This window comes from Heptranchias perlo, chromosome 23 (assembly GCF_035084215.1).
Source record: "Heptranchias perlo isolate sHepPer1 chromosome 23, sHepPer1.hap1, whole genome shotgun sequence".
Lineage (NCBI taxonomy): Eukaryota > Metazoa > Chordata > Chondrichthyes > Hexanchiformes > Hexanchidae > Heptranchias > Heptranchias perlo.
Window position 1 is genome coordinate 41635215 of NC_090347.1, and position 22215 is coordinate 41657429.

Genomic DNA, 22215 nt, shown 5'->3' on the forward strand with positions numbered 1-22215 from the left:
TTACAAAGTTACGGTGCAACCTTTGCTGGAGAAATTTGGTGCAGGAAACGATCCAGTGGTGTTAAAGATTTAAGACTTTAGCTGCAGACATCAGCGGATACCAAATGTCACAGCGTGGTGATATCAACCTGATTCTCTTCTTTTGAAAACATTTTGATTTGTTTTGTTTTAGCCTATTTGTTGTCTTCCGAGACAGAGTGCTCGAGGTGGGGAGATATGGGAATTTCTCTAAAGTCATTGAATTGGGAATGATAAAAAAATCAATCTGGCATAAATATACAATCTAGTGGAAGTCAGGAAAGTGTAGTTGAGAATAGTAAATTGATAGCTTTCTCGTGGAGATATTTGTGTCCTTGCCTATAATGAATAATGAGAAAACTACACTCAATAGCCTGGCCACTACCCTGACATCGGGACCATGCAGGGGGAGATAAGCACTCGAGACACCCCTGATCTTTTTGATAAGATAACCTGAAAACCTAAGAATGGCTACAGTGGACATAAAAGATACAAATGTATGTTGCCATCATCTGAAACGGAGATCAGGATGAAGAACATGATTACAAAGGCCTGTGGCCTGGTGAGCTATTGCAACCACTCTTTAAACAAACCAGTTGCTTTACAGGACTGAATCCAACAGGACATATGATGTGTGCCATGGAAAATGTTCGGAAATACCATGAGGAAGAAGAGACTGGCCAGCAGAAAGTTAATATCCAAGAACACTAAGCTCATTCCTATGAGATGCTGCTAGTATGCGGAGATACATGAAGAAGATACATTGAAGAATGAGTCTCAGACAGGCTCAGTTACTTGACAACAGCACAACAGGAAAATGGTTAATGTGGTCCAGGCGAGTGAGAAATCCTTTTAAACAAGGCACTGACACATGGTCCATAGAGAAACCAACTAATTAATGAAACAGTCAGGAAACACTGGTATCAATCAAAAGGACTGAAATTAAAGTAAAGAGGGACACAGTAATTTGGATTTCCAAAATTCAGGGTTAGGTTCCCATCAGTTAACAATAAAATTGGGAGAAACAATATTTAGAAGATATCCGCACGATGGATACAAAATTACAAGATTATGAGGGGCCCAGATAAAGTAGACAGGAAGTACCTGTTTCCCCAAGCAGAGGGTTCAAGAACGAGAGGACGTAGATTTAAGCTGATTGGCTGGAACAAAATTAAAGGGGTGTGTTACTAGACATGCTGTCACTGTGTGTCCACATAGTGTTGGACACAGCCTAGAAGCACAGTGTGGGTTTAATACCGGTACCAATCAGGATATTAACTGTACCATGGAGGCCCTAGAGGCGGATCTAAAACCCACTTAAGTGGCATATGCCGGAGAGGGCGAATACTGTGTTACAACTAATTTGAAAACGTTTAAATATGCCAACCTAACTTGTGATATTTTAAGTCCAGAATTCTACTCCATTTCTGAAGTCCTGGTTCGGATTGGACCCGAGGAACTGGTAGAGATACACCGGCATAACCTCACCACCGTACAAGTTCTGAGAATGTCAGAAAGGACTTAAAAGCATATCAGGACACATTTGGGTATCTGACACCCCTGTTGCCTAAATACTTGGAAGTATTGCGAATGGAGATACGCCTCTCCCAGAAGGTTTATTATAACCTACAACAGGACAATAACAACATTAAGCATGACATTGACCAAATTAAAGTCACCACCTGGTGAAATGACCTCTGGAATTTGGGACTGAATATACAGATCCATCCTTGGATTAGATTAATTTCATATGTATTAGTCGTAGTGCAGTTTGTTGTAATGTGCTTCTTGATTTTCATTGCATGTAATCAATGTAAGTAGAGGATGAAGGGTTTGGCAAAGATAGCAAAACAGAGCCTGGGTGAGAATGTCCCCATTGTCTCTGTGGTTTCAACTAAGAACACATCTTAATGGTACCGGGAGTAGCACCTGCTGGGGTAAGGTGCATGTAAAAGGGAAGACAATTATAGTTTGATAGGATTATCAGATGCTCTGCCTCTCTTCCACCCGGACTGGTGGCCAACACGAAGGGAACCTGGTTAAGATGAGGTACAGCATCTAACGGGATATTGTAGGGAGAATTTGGATTAAGGGATATAATGGGGAGGGCACCAATTCACAGGTGTAAAATGGTCTGAAAGGTACCATTCAGTCTAGTTAGGCTGGAAACAAAATATAAAGCACCATAGGATATTTGACTATGTTAGCCTTTTCAAACTAACATGAATAGGTTTAGCTGACCAAGGACATTCGCAGCTTACTTGAGAGATGTTTAGAAGGAGTCTGTTCCTGAGAACAGATAAGAGTACAAAGGCGTATTGATGAAACATGTCTGTGTTCTATTGGGACTTCTATAGTTCAAGGGCTAGTCATATTCATTGTTATAATTCTTATAGTTTATTGCTTACTTAAATGTTGCTGCACTGCAGAACCTGCAGAACCAGTGAGCACCGTAATAATTGGTTATCATAAAATGATAAAAGGGGGGAATGAGAATCCCTACGTGGTCAGTTTTCAGTAAAATATTAAGATGCCTACGTGGCAAAGAAGCAGAATGCAAAATGGTTAGAAAGGGTTAATTAGTTAGTAACTGAGATTGGTACAGGTGGCCTGGCCCTCCTGCTGGGCCATATGTTTGCGTAGTCAGCAGGTTTGCATGGTCTTAGCAATGTAGAGTCTTTGATGTGATTCAAGGACTGGTCTGAATGTCTCCATGTTTATGGCAGATCAATATAGGTAACGAGCTTAGCCAAAGTTGAAAGACATTCCAGGTTGGGAGATAAGGAACAGAAGGAACAGGGAAGAACATTCCAAGTTGGAAGGTGAGGAAGTATACCCTTTGATGTCTAACAGCAACATGGTCAGCACATGGACGATTTATGATTGGCCGGAAATAATGTAACCTCGCATGGCAACCTATGCCCGGCTTATGATTGGTGTTGACCCTCGTTAAGTATGTTCCAACCCTATTGATTTGTATAAAAACGTGTGGATTTCTGTATGTTTTTGTTCTTGCTCTGCCAGCATAGAGGGACTCTATCAGGAGTCCAAATCAATGCTGCAGACTAAGAACCCTGCTATTAAAGTTGTGATGCACTTTAAAATGTATTCAACTTCAGTTTTTACTGAACCAGACTGAGGGGAAAGAATCCGGATCGTCAATGGTATTATTTCGAGCAAAGGCAGGGGAGTTCTCCCCGGTGTCCTGGCCAATATTTATCCCTCAAACAAATTCACCAAAACAGATTATCTGGTCATTATCACATTGCTGTTTGTGGGACCTTGCTGTGTGCAGATTGGCTGCCTCGTTTCCTACATTACAACAGTGACTACATTTCAAAAGTACTTCATTGGCTGTAAAGCGCTTTGGGATGTCCTAAAGTCATGAAAGGCGTTATATAAATGCAAGTTCTTTCTTTCTTTACTGGCCTTCCCCTTTTAGAAAATGGAATCATCCCATCTCCGATTCCTCACCTGATGATTTCCCTCCTGATCTTCATCCCGCCAGACAGTCAGCAGCAGAGGCCAACCCCATTTGGAAAACGCGAGGTTCAGAAACCCATTGAAACCCATTGTTCTACTACTCTAACTCTCCTATTATAGCATCCAGCAGCATCTTAAAAGCCTCTAATGCTTTCACTACATTGTCTGGCAGATTATTCCACGCACATCACTCTTTCAGTAAAAAACATAGTTTTAAATTAATTTTTGCTTATTTAAATCTCCTGTGGCAATCTTTACAGTAAGTCAGACGATATGCTGCTTTATAATGCCAAGGAGTACTATATCATAGAATGAACAATGTATTATTCTGCTACTAAGGTGCATCTGTGTTTAAAGTGGCCTGTCTCTTTAAGGCCGCAAAGTCGAAGAACTGTAAATAAGTACATTCTGAGGTCAATTCGTGGTTAATTGCTGCTTGCAAGGGAAGTATGTAGACTGGCAGATGCTTGTAAATTCCCTGCTCCAAGTCAGAAGAAACCAGCATGAAATGAGCTCCCCACTTCCCTCTACACTGTAGAACTCAAGTTTCTTGAACTCAGAGTTCCTCACTCTTATACTTGGGATAAATCTAGCAGCTCTTCCCATGCAGGTTAGGGATCAAGCATGCCGTTCCGCTCTCACGCACTTTCCACTGACCAGCCACAGAGCTGCTTGTGCAGCTGCAGCCTTTCCTTTTACCCATGAAAGTGAATGAATCCAAAGGGGAGAAGAAAACAAATTAACTAGCAAAGCAATGCACTCCTTTAAAGACTGCGTTTGAAACCAGGTCATCTCATATAGGTGACTTTCCGAAACTATCTCCACCGCACGCTCGCTCAAACCACTTTCCTCTAATGGGACATTCATTTTCACACAAGACTTCTGCCTTCTGTTGAAGGGACCCAACTGAAAGAATGAGCTTGTTTTGCTTGTTCAGATTCCAACTGCGCAGTTGTGTATTTCCAGCGCTTCCCTGCTTCAGATTTCCAAGGTTTATACCATTACTTACAGTTATCTTTCGCTGCTGCTAGTTTTTGCGTGGTTCTGGAGGATTCTGGTTTGGAGCTTTCGATCCCAGCAGAATTCCTAGCAGGATGACTCGGAACAGAACTCTGCTTCTTCCTTTTCCCAAAGAGGTCGGCTTCCATGTCATCGATATCCTGCACACAGATGGCATGAGAAAGAAAATAAAAAAGGGACAGGAGCCTAGTGGTTGTGGCAGTGGATTAGCAACCCAGAAGTCGTGAGTTCCAATCGTACCACGGCCAAGTTGTGAAACTGAATTCAATAAATCTGGTAAGTTGTGGGATGGCAGCAGAAAAATGACTGTGAACGCTGCTGGATTGTTGTAAAAACCCAAATTGTTCAATAATGTAAGTCAGGGAAGGGAACCTGCCACACCTACCACTTGACCTACACATGACTCCAGGCCCACACTATTTGGTTGATTCTTAATGCCCTCAGGGATGAGCAATAAAACACTGCTTTGCCCCTGTCACCCAGATCTCCAGGACAATTTTTTTTAAAAACTAACATCACTGCAAAGCCATGAAAAAGCCAGCCACACTTCCACTCAGAGAATGCAGCGTCCTCTTCCAAGTTCTTTGTCTTCTCTACCAAAGACATTGACTCCTTACCAGGATATCGCTCAGCTCACAAACCGCATGGAACTTTTCATAGAACCTTACAGCACAGAAGGAGGCCATTTGGTCATCATGCCTGTGCGAAAGAGCTATCCAATTAGTCCCACACTACTGCTCTTCCCCTCTAGCCCTGCAAATTTTACCCCTTCAAGTATTTATCCAATTCCATTTTGAAAGTTGTTATTGAATCTGCTTCCACCACCCTTTCAGGCAGTGCATTCCAGATCATAACAACTCGCTGTGTAAAGAAATTTTTCATCATGCTGCCTCTGGTTGTTTTGCCAATTACCTTAAATCTGTGTCCTCTGGTTACCAACCCTTCTGCCACTGGAAACAGTTTCTCCTTATCTACCCTATCAAAACCCCTCATAATTTTGAACACCTCTATCAAATCTCTACTTAACCTTCTCTGCTCTAAGGAGAACAATCCCAGCTTTTCTTGTCTCTCCACAAACAGCAGGACTTTAAAAACAAAAATGACTTAAAGTTACTGATGGAAGAGCCAGCATTAACACGAGAACTGCAAACTGTTAAAAATATATATATATGTCGAATGTCGATATAAAAAGGTACAGACTTCCTCAGCAGGTGGCAGAAGAATATTGGTTTGAGTTCTGGCTGATGGTGAAAATACACAGAAAACTTTAGAAACTAGAATAGTTAATGGCTCCACAATCAAAGACACCAAATTGAATTTTTTTGAATGGATTTATGTTCAGAAAATACAAATCATCCTTTGGTGTCGAGTTTGCATTTTAGAAATGTCCAGAGCCCATTCAAAACCAGAAATAAAAATATAAAGTGCTGGAAGTACAGTTCCAATGGCATCAGAAAAAAAAAGCAGGTTGGAGACAACAGCGACTATCGACATAGCACCCTTAACAGAGTGAAACATCCCCAAACGCTTCATAAAAGGGAGAGGGGATAATGGGCACTGAACGGGAACTGAGAGAAGGAAGTTGGGGAGGAGACCAAAGACATTGCAAAAGAGGTAGCTTTTAAATGAGATTTTTGAAGGTGGGCAGGGATGTAGCAAAGGGGACAGGTTTAAGAGGAGAATTACAGTGCAGGGCCACAGTGGATGAAGGCTCTGCTATCGATAGTGGAGATGAGGCTAAATGCACAGACATCCAGTCACAGAAGAGCTAAGAATCTGAGCTGGAACATAGGGGTAGAGGAGTTTGTAGAGGTAGAGAGGAAAAAGGCTATGGAGGAGAATTTGAAATTTAATGTACTGGAATGGGAAGTCAGTGGAGGTCAACAAGAGCAGGGATGCTAGGTGAGCTGGACTCAACATGTGGGTGTTGCAGTTCTGGATGAGTTGGAGTTTGTGTAGGGTGGAACTTGGGAGGCTGGCTGGGATGGGGGGAAACGCAAAGTCCCTCTACCCAAAGCATTAATCGATTTCTTCTATTTTCAGATGCTATTGGGCCTGTTATGCATTTCCAGCATTTTATGCTTTTATTTCCGTTCCTGTGTTTACCCATTGCCCAAAAACTGGACTGTCCAATACTACACCGGACAGAGTGCTGCCCAAATTGGAAACAATAGGGAGTAATTACAAGACTGTAATGTAATCTTTGGGCTCAGCTGAGGTGAATGAGCTGTGATCTGAACCCAAAGAGCGAGATTACAGGCTCATAATCACTCCCTGCTCTCCGTTATCCAATTGGTACTGTACAAAGAGAGCACAACACAGTGACCTTTGCAACTTGTGAACATACAAACTTCCCTTACCTTCATAGTTTCTAACAGAGCCTGAGGATCAACCTCCGAAATCTCCGACTCCTACACAAAGAAAAAAAAATAGTACAAGTCCTGTATACAATACTCAGCACCGCTCCCTGCAATTTAACATTAGTGCAACTATTCCACTGTAACCGGGAGTTCAGCCACTTTGCTCCTAATTTGTAAATATACATTTGTATTAAAGGCCTTCTGCAGGTCAATCATACCAGGTAGGGAGAGAAGGGGGTGGCAGGGGAGGTGGGGGAGGGGGGGTGGTGAGAACAGGTGGATTTCATATTTCAACTTCCTTAAGAGGATGGATCTCACAGATTCATGATTAGTGAAATCCATCCTCACGACATCAGTGAACTGGGGAGATGATTCTCGGATGCAAGGCAGTTTAATAAATAAAATGCTTCCCAAAATTGGGATTCCAGACAGATCAGTTAAAGTCGAGACAGACTTGAAAGTATTCTAATAGTCGCCACATACAAGTAGCACGGACAATCTGCTAAAATTATCTCTGAAACGCACTCTCCAACCTGACTGCTGTTCTCTATCTTGTCTTTTTCATCCCCACGTCTCCTGAAGGTGCTGACTTATGTTGGTGTATAGTCCCCTGGGGGTCGTCAGTGCTCCGGTACCTCGATTGTGGAGACTACATTGAATTTAATAGAAATCACGTCATGGAAATAGGCCATTCGGCCCATCCAGTCCATGATGGCGCATATCCTCCATGTGAGCAGTAGCCCTAATTCCAAGTGCCCACCCGATTCATCAAGCTGAACCCAATCCTGTTCTCAATCGGTGCATTCATGCACTTTCCAGCGGGAGGTAACTGGATAGCGATCAGCAACAAGGAACCTGATTGATTTTTTTGTTCCCTCCCTAGCCAGGAGTGCTGGGGCCGTTGTAATACCCAAATTACTGCCCTGGCTGAAATCAGCTAACCTGGATCAAATTGGAAAATGAACCTGGATTTTTTGGGGTCTGTGGCTTAGCGTTGCACCAAGCTTAATCCGGTAGGCCATAAATAAATGACACACACTCACCTCATTGTCCTTGTTGGCCTCCTGCGCCAATTTATTGAAAAAGTCGTCATCCAGCAATGATCTGAAGAGGAGAAATAGAGACCTCAGTACATTCGCTGCATTAATCTCTACCTATTACAAAGACCCCAATGGACTTTCTGCATTAATCTCTATACGTCACGGGAGACCCGAGTTCACTCACTGCATTAATCTCTACACAGATGATACCTCTGGATACTTGCTGCATTAAGCTCTACTCATCCGGGGCGACCTCGGTGCAATCAGTTACAATACACATTTTTACCGTTACGAAACTAAAAATTACATTTGTTGTTACTGTTTCTGTATGAATACATTCCATTTCAAGCTGAAAGCTGAAATTAAGCTTCCAAACCACATTAAATCAAATCCCTGCCTGCACACTACAAATATTCAAAAAGCATGCTCATTGTTCCTACAGTCAGAGTCGGTCTGCTAACTTGCGTACTTTTTGCTGGCTCTTGATAGCGTCGTAACTGATCTCCCAAGGACTCTTCCTGTATGTGTAGTTGGGAAAGCAGACTTGCTGGGAGATCCATCTGCAAAACAAGGCGACAGAAATAAACATAGAAAATAGGAGCAGGAGTAGGCCATTCGGCCCTTTGAGCCTGCTCTGCCATTCAATACGATCATGGCAGATCCTCTTTCTCAATACCATATTCCCGCTCTCTCCCCATACCCCTTAATGCCTTTTGTGTCTAGAAATCTATCTAGCTCCATCTTAAATATATTCAGTGAATATATTCAGTAAAACTATTAGCACACCCTCAGCTCTTCAAGCCACAGGTTTAACACAATATTTAGTTTTCTCTTTAATCCATTTTGGTTTGCCACCCACTTGTTGAAGCTTCAGACAATGCAGTGGAGATGCACACAGATCAGAGAGTTCACAATCACTTGCTGTGAGTAGCCAGAATCAGCAATAAGTTAAGCAGTGATGTAAATAATTGTTTACTGTTCATGTGAAAGGTGCCAGTTTTATTTTTAAACCCAATTGGCAGATTGAGGCAGTGTCACTAGGATAGCATAACTAACCGACAACCTACATTCTTGTCTCAATTTTATTGATGTTAGTATTTTCAATGGTCCCTAAAATTTCTGCTTTCGTTCCCCTTCTAGTTCAAATACACCGCCCTCTATACTCTTCCTAAACCAATTCCCTAACAAGGGGGGTCCTGGCTGTGTCATCAGTAAGCTGCACGGTTTTACCGTGTTAAACTACAGCAGTACCCCTGTGCACATTTGGGACATAGACAGGTTACTGGAATGAGCAGACAGATACAGGACAGAAAAGGCATTAAAGCCACAGAGAGCATTCAGCATAGATTCACCAAAATCGCACCGGGGATGGGAAACTATAGTTATGAGGAGATACTTGAAATACTGGAACTAGTTCCACTGGAGCAGAGGAGGTTAAGAGGAGTTTTAATAGAGGTTTAAAAAATGAAGGATTTTGATAAGGTGAATAGAGAAAGTTAATATCCTCTGGTTGGGGAGTCAGTGACAAGGGGTCGAGATTAAAAATTATCACAGAGTAGGGAGAGCGTTTAGGAGAAATTTCTTTATGCAGAGAGTTGTTGGCGCACGGAATGATTTGCCACGGAGGGTAGATGAGGCAGAGACCATTACATCTGTTAAGGGAAAAGTGGATACATATTTAAAACAAATGGTGATATAGGCCTATGGAAATCAAGCAGCGCAGTGGGATTAGTTTTGGATTGTTCCAGCACAGACCCGAGGTGCAGAATTCGCGCCAGACAAGTGCCAGGCAATGACCATCTCCAACAAGAGAGAGTCTAACCACCTCCTCTTGACATTCAACGGCATTACCATCGCCAAATCCCCCACCATCAACATCCTGAGGGTCACCATTGACCAGAAACTTAAATGGACCAGACACATAAATACTGTGGCTACAAGAGCAGGTCAGAGGCTGGTTATTCTGCAGCAAGTGACTCACCTCCTGACTCCCCAAAGCCTTTCCACCATCTAAAGGCACAAGTCAGGAGTGTAATGGAATAGTCTCCACTTGCCTGGATGAGTGCAGCTCCAACAACACTCAAGAAGCTTAACACTATCCAAGACAAAGTGGCACCCCATCCACCACCCTAAACATTCACTCCCTGCACCACTGGCACACTGTGGCTGCAGTGTGTACCATCTACAGTATGCACTGCAGCAACTCACCAAGGCTTCTTCGACAGCACCTCCCAAACCTGCAACCTCTATCACCTAGAAGGATAAGGGCAGCAGGCACATGGGAACAACACCACCTGCACGTTCCCCTACAAGTCACACACCATCCCGACTTGGAAATATATCGCTGTTCCTTCATCGTCGCTGGGTCAAAATCCTGGAACTCCCTTTCTAACAGCACTGTGGGAGAACCGTCACCACACTGACTGTAGCGGTTCAAGAAGGCGGCTCACCACCACCTTCTCAAGGGCAATTAGGGATGGGCAATAAAAGCTGGCCTTACTAATAAAAAAAAGCCTCCTTCTGTAAACATCTATGCTTCTAAATCTTGGCTCTGCCAACCTGTGCCTAAGCTCTCTGGGACTTGAGGTAAGTGAGGTGTGTCCCTATGAGGAAAGTGTGTGGATCGGGCAAACAGAAATTCTACAGGTATAGGTTGCTGGGTAGTCTGGTTCGGAACTCTTTAACATGGCAATAGGTTTCCTCACATGGCAGATATATGACTGATCAAGTAAAATAAAACTAAAATACACAATTTTTCTCCTCCCTGCATCATCAGCATGTTGAAATTGGAACTCACTGCACTGTCTCCTGCTCATTCTTTCCCAGGTCCTCAAAACTGGACGTTTTTACCTCCAATACTCTTCCTTTCTTCCTAAAATCTTCAGGATGTTAAAGCCAAAACTGGCATCAATTTCCCATTACTATCTGATTTAACTTGTCTTCACTGCTACTCTTTTTACCCTTGGTGTTGTCCTACACTCTGAGCCTTAGCCCTTCACCTTGGGTTTCTCAGTTAAAACAATCAGAATTACTGCAATTGGGTCTCTGTGACATAGACTATGTTCACAATCCTGTGATTAAGCAGCTAGACTAATCCGTCGGTTATGGATTACCAAAAGGATAAAGTTAGCAAATATACGTGTAATGAATCTAGCTAGCTCAACTTACCATCTTCCCCGAGGAGGTCATCCAGTACGTCATCAATCGACTCTGAAACAGAACACAAACACATTAATATCTGAGAATGATGTATTTTCACTCCCAACATACTGTGCAATGAAGTCATAGAATCATACAGCACAGAAGGTGCCTATCCAGCCCATCGTGCCTGTGCCAGCTCTGTGAAAGAGTGATCCAAATAGTCCCATTCCCCCACTCTTTCCCCATAGCCCTGCAAATTTTTTACTTTTACGAACATACGAATTAAGAACAGGAGTGGGCCATTCGGCCCTTCGAGCCTGCTCCACCATTCAATATGATCATGGCTGATCCTCTATCTCAATACCATATTCCCGCTCTATCCCCATACCCCTTGATGTCTTTTTTTTTTATTCGTTCACGGGATGTGGGCGTCGCTGGCAAGGCCGGCATTTATTGCCCATCCCTAATTGCCCTTGAGAAGGTGGTGGTGAGCCGCCTTCTTGAACCGCTGCAGTCCGTGTGGTGACGGTTCTCCCACAGTGCTGTTAGGAAGGGAGTTCCAGGATTTTGACCCAGCGACAATGAAGGAACGGCGATATATTTCCAAGTCGGGATGGTGTGTGACTTGGAGGGGAACATGCAGGTGGTGTTGTTCCCATGCGCCTGCTGCCCTTGTCCTTCTAGGTGGTAGAGGTCGCGGGTTTGGGAGGTGCTGTCGAAGAAGCCTTGGCGCGTTGCTGCAGTGCATCCTGTGGATGGTGCACACTGCAGCCACAGTGCGCCGGTGGTGAAGGGAGTGAATGTTTAGGGTGGTGGATGGGGTGCCAATCAAGCGGGCTGCTTTATCTTGGATGGTGTCGAGCTTCTTGAGTGTTGTTGGAGCTGCACTCATCCAGGCAAGTGGAGAGTATTCCATCACACTCCTGACTTGTGCCTTGTAGATGGTGGAAAGGCTTTGGGGAGTCAGGAGGTGAGTCACTCGCCGCAGAATACCCAGCCTCTGACCTGCTCTCATAGCCACAGTATTTATATGGCTGGTCCAGTTAAGTTTCTGGTCAATGGTGACCCCCAGGATGTTGATGGTGGGGGATTCGGCGATGGTAATGCCGTTGAATGTCAAGGGGAGGTGGTTAGACTCTCTCTTGTTGGAGATGGTCATTGCCTGGCACTTATCTGACGCGAATGTTACTTGCCACTTATCAGCCCAAGCCTGGATGTTGTCCAGGTCTTGCTGCATGCGGGCACGGACTGCTTCATTATCTGAGGGGTTGCGAATGGAACTGAACACTGTGCAGTCATCAGCAAACATCCCCATTTCTGACCTTATGATGGAGGGAAGGTCATTTGTGTCCAGAAGTCTATCTAGCTCCTTCTTAAATATATTCAATGACTTGGCCTCCACAGCCTCCTGTGGTAGAGAATTCCACAGTTCACCAGCCTCTGAGTGAAGAAATTTCTCCTCATCGCAGTCCTAAATGTCCTACCCCGTATCCTGAGACTGTGACCCCTCATTCTGGACCCCCCAGCCAGGAGAAACATCTTCCCTGCATCCAGTCTGTCTAGCCCTGTTTCAATGACTCCCTTGTTAATCAGAAATCTATCTAACTCAGCCTTAAAAATATTCAATGACCCTGCCTCCACCGTTCTCTGGGGAAGGGAGTTCCACAGACTCACGACCCTCTGAGGGAAAAAATTTCTCCTCATCTCCGTCTTAAATGGGAGACCCTTTATTTTTAAACTGTGGCCCCTAGTCAAGTATTTATCCAGAAGAACATAAGAATATAAGAAATAGGAGCAGGAGTAGGCTATATGGCCCCTCGAGCCTGATCCCCCATTCAATAAGATCATGGCTGATCTTCTACCTCAAATCCACTTTCCCACCCTATCAACATATCCCTTGATTTCCTTAGTGTCCAAAAATCTATCGATCTCAGTTTTGAATATACTCAATAACTGAGCATCCACAGCCCTCTGGGGTAGAGAATTCCAAAGATTCACAACCCTCTGAGTGAATAAATTTTTCCTCATCTCCATCCTACATGGCCGACCCCTTGCTGCACCTGCACGTTAACCTTCTGTGATTCATGTTCAAGGTCACCCAAATCACTTGTGTTGGGATATCTGGCAAGTTCACAATGGGACAGACACCAAATGGAGACTAAGCCTTTTCTCACAGGGATACAGGGCCTGCTGTTGCAGGTACTGGGAAGCAGCATTCCCTGGTGTTTCAGCCAAGTATCTCCAACATCAGAGCTCTGGAATCCCAGCATGAGGGTCAGAATTTATCTCAGACTTAACATGAGTTGCCCCAGTTTTCAGAATGGATGGCGCCACTAAAGGAGACCACCTTCAGTATCAGGAAGACACCTGCAAACATGGAATGCTCCACATCTACTCTTCAGGCCAAAGAAGCATGGGAAAGCCAGCGCCTAGACTCAAGGAGGGCATGTGGAGAAATCTGCGGGCCAGACCGCCAAACATTTCCATTAAAATTAAGCAGACAGCACTGTGAGGGGGGAGAGGGATGGAAGGCAGAGCACATCTCCCAGTTCCCCACTAGTGTCCTATTCCATTTTTTAAACAGTTGCTAAACATTGTGTTACAAGTGAGAAAATAGTTTTTATTTGGAAAGTTGCCAAGCACTTTCAGTGCTGGAAGAGCCAACGTGCTGATTCCCCCTTTTTTAATGCCAGTAGCTTGTCTACCCAGGGAGGCTCTAGGTTCACTTCTATAGTGGTTCAAAGTTGATGCTGTAACTGCAATCAGTGTAGTCGCTCCAAGACACACTGGGCTCCTCCTGGTCAGTGACGTTACCAGAATGGCCTGGAGGCAAAGAGACCCAATGTGGCAGGTCTCCACTTTTTAAAAAATTTTAATGGATATTTTAATACATTTTTTAAAAACGTAAAATGCCCACCCTTCACTTAATAATACCAGAAGCAACTCAATGAAATGGGGAGGCATACAAGTTACTCACCTCGAAAAACTTTCTTCTGTTTTGATCCCTGAAACACAAAACAATTTTGTTCATCTGAACTTTATATTTTCAAAGCTGTTTGTTGAAAGCAATAAAAAAAACTTCTAAAAATAATTAGGATGGAAAAATTCCAAAATTTTAAACCCATGGCAACTTTAAAAGATATAACATCTGGCACTCACAAGTATTAAATTAGATTAAAGATGTCCCTGAACTGAACCATTGAGTATTCCCAGGTTATAGACAGCAAGGACTATGTTGTGTTTTGGGGTCTTTTCTGCCCTTCTTACTATAGATATTTTGGGCATCATTTTAGCACCCGCTATTGGGTGCGTTCCTGGCGGGAGGGCTCCGAAAATCGGAGAATCCTGGAGCGGGTTCGGAGCCTGGCTCCAACCTGCCCACTTCCGGGTTCCCCACTGACGCGCCAGTGTGCGCTCGCAGCCCCCGCTGGTGGGAATCCCGCAGGCAATTAAAGCCAGCGGGGTTCCACTTGAAAGTAATTATTTTGCTTGTTCAGGTCATTAACTGACCTGATTAAGGGATACTGGAGGAAACACTCCCAGTTCAAATGGACCTGTTGCAGCTGCAAAGGTCTATTTGACAGTGGGGAGGGGGGGGGGGGGGCGGAGACCCTCACTCATTGCAGGAGGCCACTCTGTCACTTGGGACAAAGTTTGGCCTCCACCACCCTCCTCCTGACAATCAAAGTCACCAACTTGCACACTTACCCCGGGGTCCAGAGACATGTACCTACCTTGCGGACCCCCTCAGATGTACATCTTCCGGATGGGGGCCGCCATAGCTGCAGTCATGACCTCCTTGGAGGGCAAACAGCATCACCAGCCTCACCAGCCTCACCATCCACCTCTGACACGTGGAGCTCCACAACACAGTGCTGTGACACATCCACCTGTACAGCAGGAGGGAGGGCTACTGCAGAGAGAGATGCGTCACAGAGGGCACTACCCTCGCCACAGGGTCCACAGACCGAGGCTCAGCTTCCTGGATCTCTCTGAGCAGCAGTGCACACGGAGGTTCAGAGTCACTCGACATGTAGTCGTGGACATCTGCAGCCTCCTTCATGCCAAGCTGCTCCCGGCTGGCCCGAGCACCATCTTCTTACTTGTCGCTGTCAAAGTCACCACTGCCCTCAACAACTTCTCCGCATCCTTCCAGGGTGCCACCAGGGACATCGCCAACGTCTCTCAGCCATTTGCACAAAAGAGCCCTGCAAATACACCTACACCCACTCTGCAGTGACACAATGGCATCAGTTGTGGGTCTTCATAGTGATCCTCAGGAAAGGGCATTATTGCACAAACCAGACAAGATTCGCAAAGACGTGACAGTAGTGGTGACAATATAATATGTAATGTGAGTTGGTCAGAAATTCAATATAAGTAACAACCATGACAAACCCTCAAACACCTTTGTACATCCCCTTCATGCTCACGACACGCTTGCCTTACGCTGCCTACTGCACATATGTGATGCATGCCCTGTGGCTGCAGCACAGGTAGTGGCAGGTTGAGTGAGGCTGACCGTGAAAGAGATGCATGAGAGGGTGAGTATGAGATAGAGCCATGAGATTGTATGAGGATTGGGTTGAGTGGTAGTGGCGGGATGAGTACTGGCGAGGTGAGTAAGTGCAGGTAAGATGAGGATGAGGTTTGAGTGGGTATGAGGGGTGATGTGACAGAGTAGTGTTGGCAGTGCAGAAGGAGATGTGGGGTGGGGGTGGTGATGTGGCAGACGGAGTGTAGGGGAATGAGTAAGTGTACTCACTTTGGCTGACCTACTGAGGTCATTGGAGCGCCTCCTGCACTGTATGCAGGTGGGAGATATGTTGGTGGTGCAGGTGACTTCCTCTGCCACCTCGAGCCAGGCCTTCCTGGTGGCAGAGGCAGGTCGCTTCCTCCCGCCCGCCGGGGGGGAAGATCTCTGTCCTCCCCCTCCTCCTCACCCCATCTATTGATACCTGGAGTGAGGCATCATTAAACTGGGAGCAGCCTTCCCCCTGGGCTGCTCCATGCTGTAATTTTTTCTATTTGTTGCAGCATCGGTCAGTGGAGGACTGCCCCTTTAAACAGAGCTCCTCCAGCTGACAGATCTTACTGCGCATGCGCAGCCCGCCCGACGTGCAGATCAGTAGTGGGGAACCCGGAAGACCAGGTAAGTGGATCCAATTGGGCTGCGATCGCACGGGTGGCTGACTCATTTCACCAGGCGCGTTACCCACGTGCCCAATAGCCCCCCCGCCGCGAACCCGCAGCCCTGGTAACATCGAGCCCTTTGACTTCTGTATTTTTAGATTACTTCAATAGGCAAGACTTAGCTCCCGACAGCCATGAGTGGTTCAGATATCTAGGTAAGTTTTAAAAGTGTGTCCAAGATAATATAGAGAAAACTTTTCTTTATATTTCTACTGGATCTATCCTGTCTCCCCACCGGATTCTCCTAATCTTTGAGAGCAGCAACACTAACAACAGACCTTGTACTTAGAAAACAAATTTATTGATCAGTAAATGAGGAAGTCAATAAATCACAGTGGTTAATTGTATATATTATATATATATATATGGCTCACAATCTCTAATACTAAACTGTATTTTATAATTAACTTTATATAGTTATTCTTTTTTTATATTCCTACCTGTCTTTGAAAGTTCCAGGTTGACTGTCTCCAATCAAAACAGTCCAAGCTAATTAGATAGCCAAAACAGTTGTCAGAGCTTTGTGAATATGTCTACTAAATCCAAACAGGAGCTAGCAGCGGTGCATATAACTGAAACAATCATGGTACATTTGCATGATTGGTTCCTTCCTCAAGCCAGTCTCAGAGACAAGCAAAGAGATCCTAGCAACATTTGCATTAAGTTAATCTGAGGACATGTTTCTGAATGCAGGTGGTTTTTAAGCTCCTTATGCATAGTACCGAGCTAAAACTAGACAAAATGCTCCATTTTTGTCATAAATTAAACTAGATTCAAATTCCCCTATATTGCTCCATTAAGCATTCTCAGGCACAGAAAGGGTTAAGTTAAAGTTCTCCTACAACACCTGAGGGCCTCAACTATTGTATTTATTAACAACTTAGTTGATGGGATAGAGAGCCACATATCCAAGTTTGTCGATGGCACAAAGGTAGGCAGCAGTGTAAGCAGTGTAGATTACATTAAGCATTAAATTACAGAGAGATATTAATAGATTAAGTGAATGGGCAAAACTGTGGCAAATGGATTTCAATGTAGGCAAGTGTGAGGTCACCCACTTTGGACCTAAAAAGGATAGATCAGAGTACATTCTAAATGGTGAAAAGCTCGAAACAGTGGAGGTCCAAAGAGACTATGGGGTCCATGTACGTAGATCATTAAAATGTCATGGACAGGTACAGAAAATAATCAAAAAGGCTAATGGAATGCTGGCCTTTAAATCTAGAGGACTAGAATAGAAGGGGGTAGAAGTTACGCTACTGAGTTCAGTTCTGGGCACCGCACCTTAGGCAGGATATATTGGCCTTGGAGGGAGTGCTCCAAGGGTTAAATTACGAGGAGAGATTACACAATCTGGGGTTGTGTTCCCTGGAATTTAGAAGATTAAGGGGTGCTTTGATCGAAGTTTTCAAGATATTAAGGGGAACTGACAGAATCATAGAAAATTTACGGCACAGAAGGAGGCCATTCAGCCCATCATGTCTACGCCGGCTGAAAATGAGCCACCCAGCCTAATCCCACTTTCCAGCACTTGGTCCGTAGCCTTGTAGGTTACGGCACTTCAAGTGCATATCCAAGTACTTTTTAAATGTGATGAGGGTTTCTGTCTCTACCACCCTTTCAGGCAGTGAGTTCCAGACCCCCACCACCCTCTGGGTGAAAAACATTTTCCTCAGCTCCCCTCTAATCCTTCTACCAATCACTTTAAATCCATTCCCCCAGGTTATTGACCTCTCTGCTAAGGGAAATAGGTCCTTCCTATCCAATCTATCTAGACCTCTCATAATTTTGTACACCTCAATTAAATCACCCCCCAGCCTCCTCTGTTCCAAAGAAAACAGCCCCAGCTTATCCAATCTTTCCTCATAACTAAAATTCTCCAGTCCTGGCAACGTCCTCATAAATCTCCTCTGCACCCTCTCTAGTGCAATTACATCCTTCCTGTAATGTGGTGACCAGAACTGTACGCAGTACTCAAGCTGTGGCCTAACTAGTGTTTTATACAGTTCCAGCATAACCTCCCTGCTTTTATATTCTATGCCTCGGCTAATAAAGGAAAGTATACTGTATGCCTTCTTAACCACCTTACCTACCTGTCCTGCTACCTTCAGAGATCTGTGGACATACACTCCACTCCCTCACTTCCTCTACACATCTTAGTATCCTCCCATTTATAGTGTATTCCCTTGCCTTGTTTGACCTCCCCAAATGCATTACCTCACACTTCTTCGGATTGAATTCCATTTGCCACTTTTCTGCCCACCTGACCAGTCCATTGATATCTTCCTGCAGTCTACAGCTTTCCTCCTCACTATCAACCACATGGCCAATTTTTGTATCATCTGAAAACTTCTTAATCATGCCCCCTACATTTAAGTCCAAATCATTGATATATACCACAAAAAGCAAGGGTCCTAGTATTGAGCCCTGCACAACGCCATAGGAAACAGCCTTCCAGTCACAAAAACACCCATTGACCATTGACCCTTTGCTTCCTGCCACTGAGCCAATTTTGGATCCAACTAGCCACTTTCCCTTGGATCCCATGGGCTTGTACTTTTTTGACCAGTCTGCCATGTGGGACTTTGTGAAAAGCCTTGCTAATATCCATGTAGACTACATCAAACGCACTACCCTCATCGACCCCCCCCTTGTTGCCTCCTCAAAAAATTCAATCAAGTTAGTCAGACACGACCTTCCCTCAACAAATCCATGTTGACTATCCTTGATTAATCCGTGCCTTTCTAAATAGCGGTTTATGCTGTCCCTCAGAATCGATTCCAATAATTTGCCCACCACCGAGGTTAGACTGACTGGCCTGTAATTACTCGGTCTATCCCTCGCTCCCTTTTTAAACAATGGTACAACGTTAGCAGTCCTCCAATCCTCCAGCACCACGCCTGTATCCAGGGAGGATTGGAAAATGATAGTCAGAACCTCCGCCATTTCCTCCCTTGCTTCTTTTAACAGCCAAGGATACATTTCATCCGGCCCTGGTGATGTATCTACTTTCAAAGATTCTAAACCCCTTAATACTTCCTCTCTATGTTTATCCCATCCAATATTTCACACTCCTCCTCCTTAACTACAATATCTGCATCGTCCCTCTCTTTTGTGAAGACAAGCAAAGTATACATTAAGAACCATACCAACATCTTCTGCCTCCACACATAGGTTACCTTTTTGGTCTCTAATAGGCCCTACTCTTTCCTTAGTTATCCTCTTGCTCTTAATATATTTATAAAACATCTTTGGGTTTTCCTTGATTTTACTTGCCAATATTTTTTCATGCCCTCTCTTTGCTTTCCTAATTTCCTTTTTAATTTCACCCCTGCACTTTCTATACTTCTCTAGGCTTTCTGTAGCATTGAGCTCTCTGTGTCTGACATAAACTTTCCTTTTCTGCCTTACCTTACCCTGTATGCTCCTTGTCATCCAGGGGGCTCTAGATTTGGCAGCCCCACCCTTTTTCTTTGTGGGAACATGTTTACTCTGAACCCCTTGGATCTCCCCGTTTAATGCCTCCCACTACTCTGACACTGATTTACCTTTAAGTAGCTGTTTCGAGTCCATTTTTGCTAAATCACTTCTCAGCTTAGTAAAATTAGCCTTTCCCCAATTGAGAACTTTAACTCCTGTTCTATCTTTGTCCTTTTCCCTAACTATGTTAAATCTAACTGAATTATGATCACTACCATCAAAATGCTCTCCCACTGATACTCCTTCCATCTGCCCAGCTTCATGTCCTAAAACTAAATCCAGAACTGCCCCCTCTCTTGTGGGCTTGCTATGTACTGGCTAAAAAAGTTCTCCTGAATGCAATTTAAGAATTTTGCACCCTCTATAACCTTCACACTGTTTGTATCCCAGTTAACGTGGTCTACATGGACTTCAGCAAAGCATTTGACAAGGTACCGCATGGTAGGTTGTTACATAAGGTTAAATCTCATGGGATCCAAGGTGAGGTAGCCAATTGAATACAACATTGGCTTGACGACAGAAGACAGAGGGTGGTTGTCGAGGGTTGTTTTTCAAACTGGATGCCTGTGTCCAGCGGTGTGCCTCAGGGATCGGTGCTGGGTCCGCTGTTATTTGTTATTTATATTAATGATTTGGATGAGAATTTAGGAGGCATGGTTAGTAAGTTTGCAGATGACACCAAGATTGGTGGCATTGTGGACAGTGAAGAAGGTTATCTAGGATTGCAACGGGATCTTGATAAATTGGGCCAGTGGGCCGATGAATGGCAGATGGAGTTTAATTTAGATAAATGTGAGGTGATGCATTTTGGTAGATCGAATCGGGCCAGGACCTACTCCGTTAATGGTAGGGCGTTGGGGAGAGTTATAGAACAAAGAGATCTAGGAGTACAGATTCATAGCTCCTTGAAAGTGGAGTCACAGGTGGATAGGGTGGTGAAGAAGGCATTCAGCATGCTTGGTTTCATTGGTCAGAACATTGAATGCAGGAGTTGGGATGTCTTGTTGAAGTTGTACAGGGCATTGGTGAGGCCACACTTGGAGTACTGTGTACAGTTCTGGTCACCCTATTATAGAAAGGATATTATTAAACTAGAAAGAGTGCAGAAAAGATTTACTAGGATGCTACCGGGACTTGATGGTTTGACTTACAGGGAGAGGTTAGACAGACTGGGACTTTATTCCCTGGAGAGTAGGAGGTTAAGGGGTGATCTTATAGAAGTCTATAAAATAATGAGGGGCATAGATAAGGTCGATAGTCAAAATCTTTTCCCAAAGGTAGGGGAGTCTATAACGAGGGGGCACAGATTTAAGGTGAGAGGGGAGAGATACAAAAGGATCCAGAGGGGCAATTTTTTCACTCAAAGGGTGGTGAGTGTCTGGAACGAGCTGCCAGAGGCAGTAGTAGAGGCGGGTACAATTTTGTCTTTTAAAAAGCATTTGGACAGTTACATGGGGAAGATGGGTATCGAGGGATATGGGCCAAGTGCAGGCAATTGGGACTAGCTTAGTGGTATAAACTGGGCGACATGGACATGTTGGGCCGAAGGGCCTGTTTCCATGTTGTAACTTCTATGATTCTATGATTCTATGAATATTAGGATAGTTGAAATCCCCCACTATTACTGCCCTATTGTTTTTGCACTTCTCAGAGATTTGCCTACATATTTGCTCTTCTATCTCCCTCTGACTGTTTGGGGGTCTATAGTACACTCCCAGTATTGTGACTGCCCCTTTTTTGTTCCTTAGCTCAACCCATCTGGCCTCATTTGATGATCCTTCGAACATATCATCCCTCCTCAGAGCTGTAATTGTTTCTTTAACCAAAATTGCCACCCCCTCCTTTTTTATCCCCCTCTCTATCCTGCCTGAAAACCCTGTAACCAGGAATGTTGAGCTGCCATTCCTGCCCCTCTTTATGCCATGTTTTTGTGCCCTCAGCTCATCTTTCTTGTTCAGTACACTCCTTGCATTGATGTATATACCTTTATGCACTGCCAAACTCCTTTGTTGTTTATTTTCTAACTTTTGTATCCTCTGCCTTTCAAACTCACTTACTAATTTTCTGCCTTCCATTTCCAGCTCTGCTTCTCTCCCATCTGAATCTACACTCAGGTTTGCACCTCCCTGCCAAGCTAGTTTAAACCCTCCCCAACAGCACTAGCAAACCTCCCAGCAAGGATATTGGTCACGACTGGGTAGATAGGGTAGATAGAGAGAAACTATTTCCACTGGGGAGTCTAGAACTAGCGGACAAAGCCTAAAAATTAGAGCCAGGACTTTCAGGAGTGAAGTTAGGGAACACTTCAACACACAAAGGGTGGTAGAAGTTTGGAACTCTCTTCTGCATACGGCAGTTGATGCTAGCTCAATTGTTCATTCTAAATCTGAGATTGATAGATTTTTGTTAACCAAAGGTATTAAAGGATACGGGGCTTAGGCAGGTATATGGAGTTAGGTCACGGATCAGCCATGATCTCA

General features: G+C 44.3%; 1 protein-coding gene across 3 annotated transcripts in view; it reads right to left on the bottom strand.

Moving 5' to 3' along the window:
* Nucleotides 1-22215, bottom strand: part of LOC137341269 (fas-binding factor 1 homolog) — a 127783-nt gene that overhangs the window by 97758 nt on the left and 7810 nt on the right. For all 3 annotated transcript variants that reach the window (XM_068004374.1, XM_068004375.1, XM_068004373.1), the window contains exons 3-8: nt 14040-14067; nt 11090-11131; nt 8391-8481; nt 7925-7985; nt 6882-6932; nt 4511-4661 (exon numbers count right to left, since the gene is read on the bottom strand). In XM_068004374.1, the coding sequence (XP_067860475.1) occupies nt 4511-4661; nt 6882-6932; nt 7925-7985; nt 8391-8481; nt 11090-11131; nt 14040-14067 (424 nt within the window). The remainder of the gene's footprint in view (nt 1-4510; nt 4662-6881; nt 6933-7924; nt 7986-8390; nt 8482-11089; nt 11132-14039; nt 14068-22215) is intronic.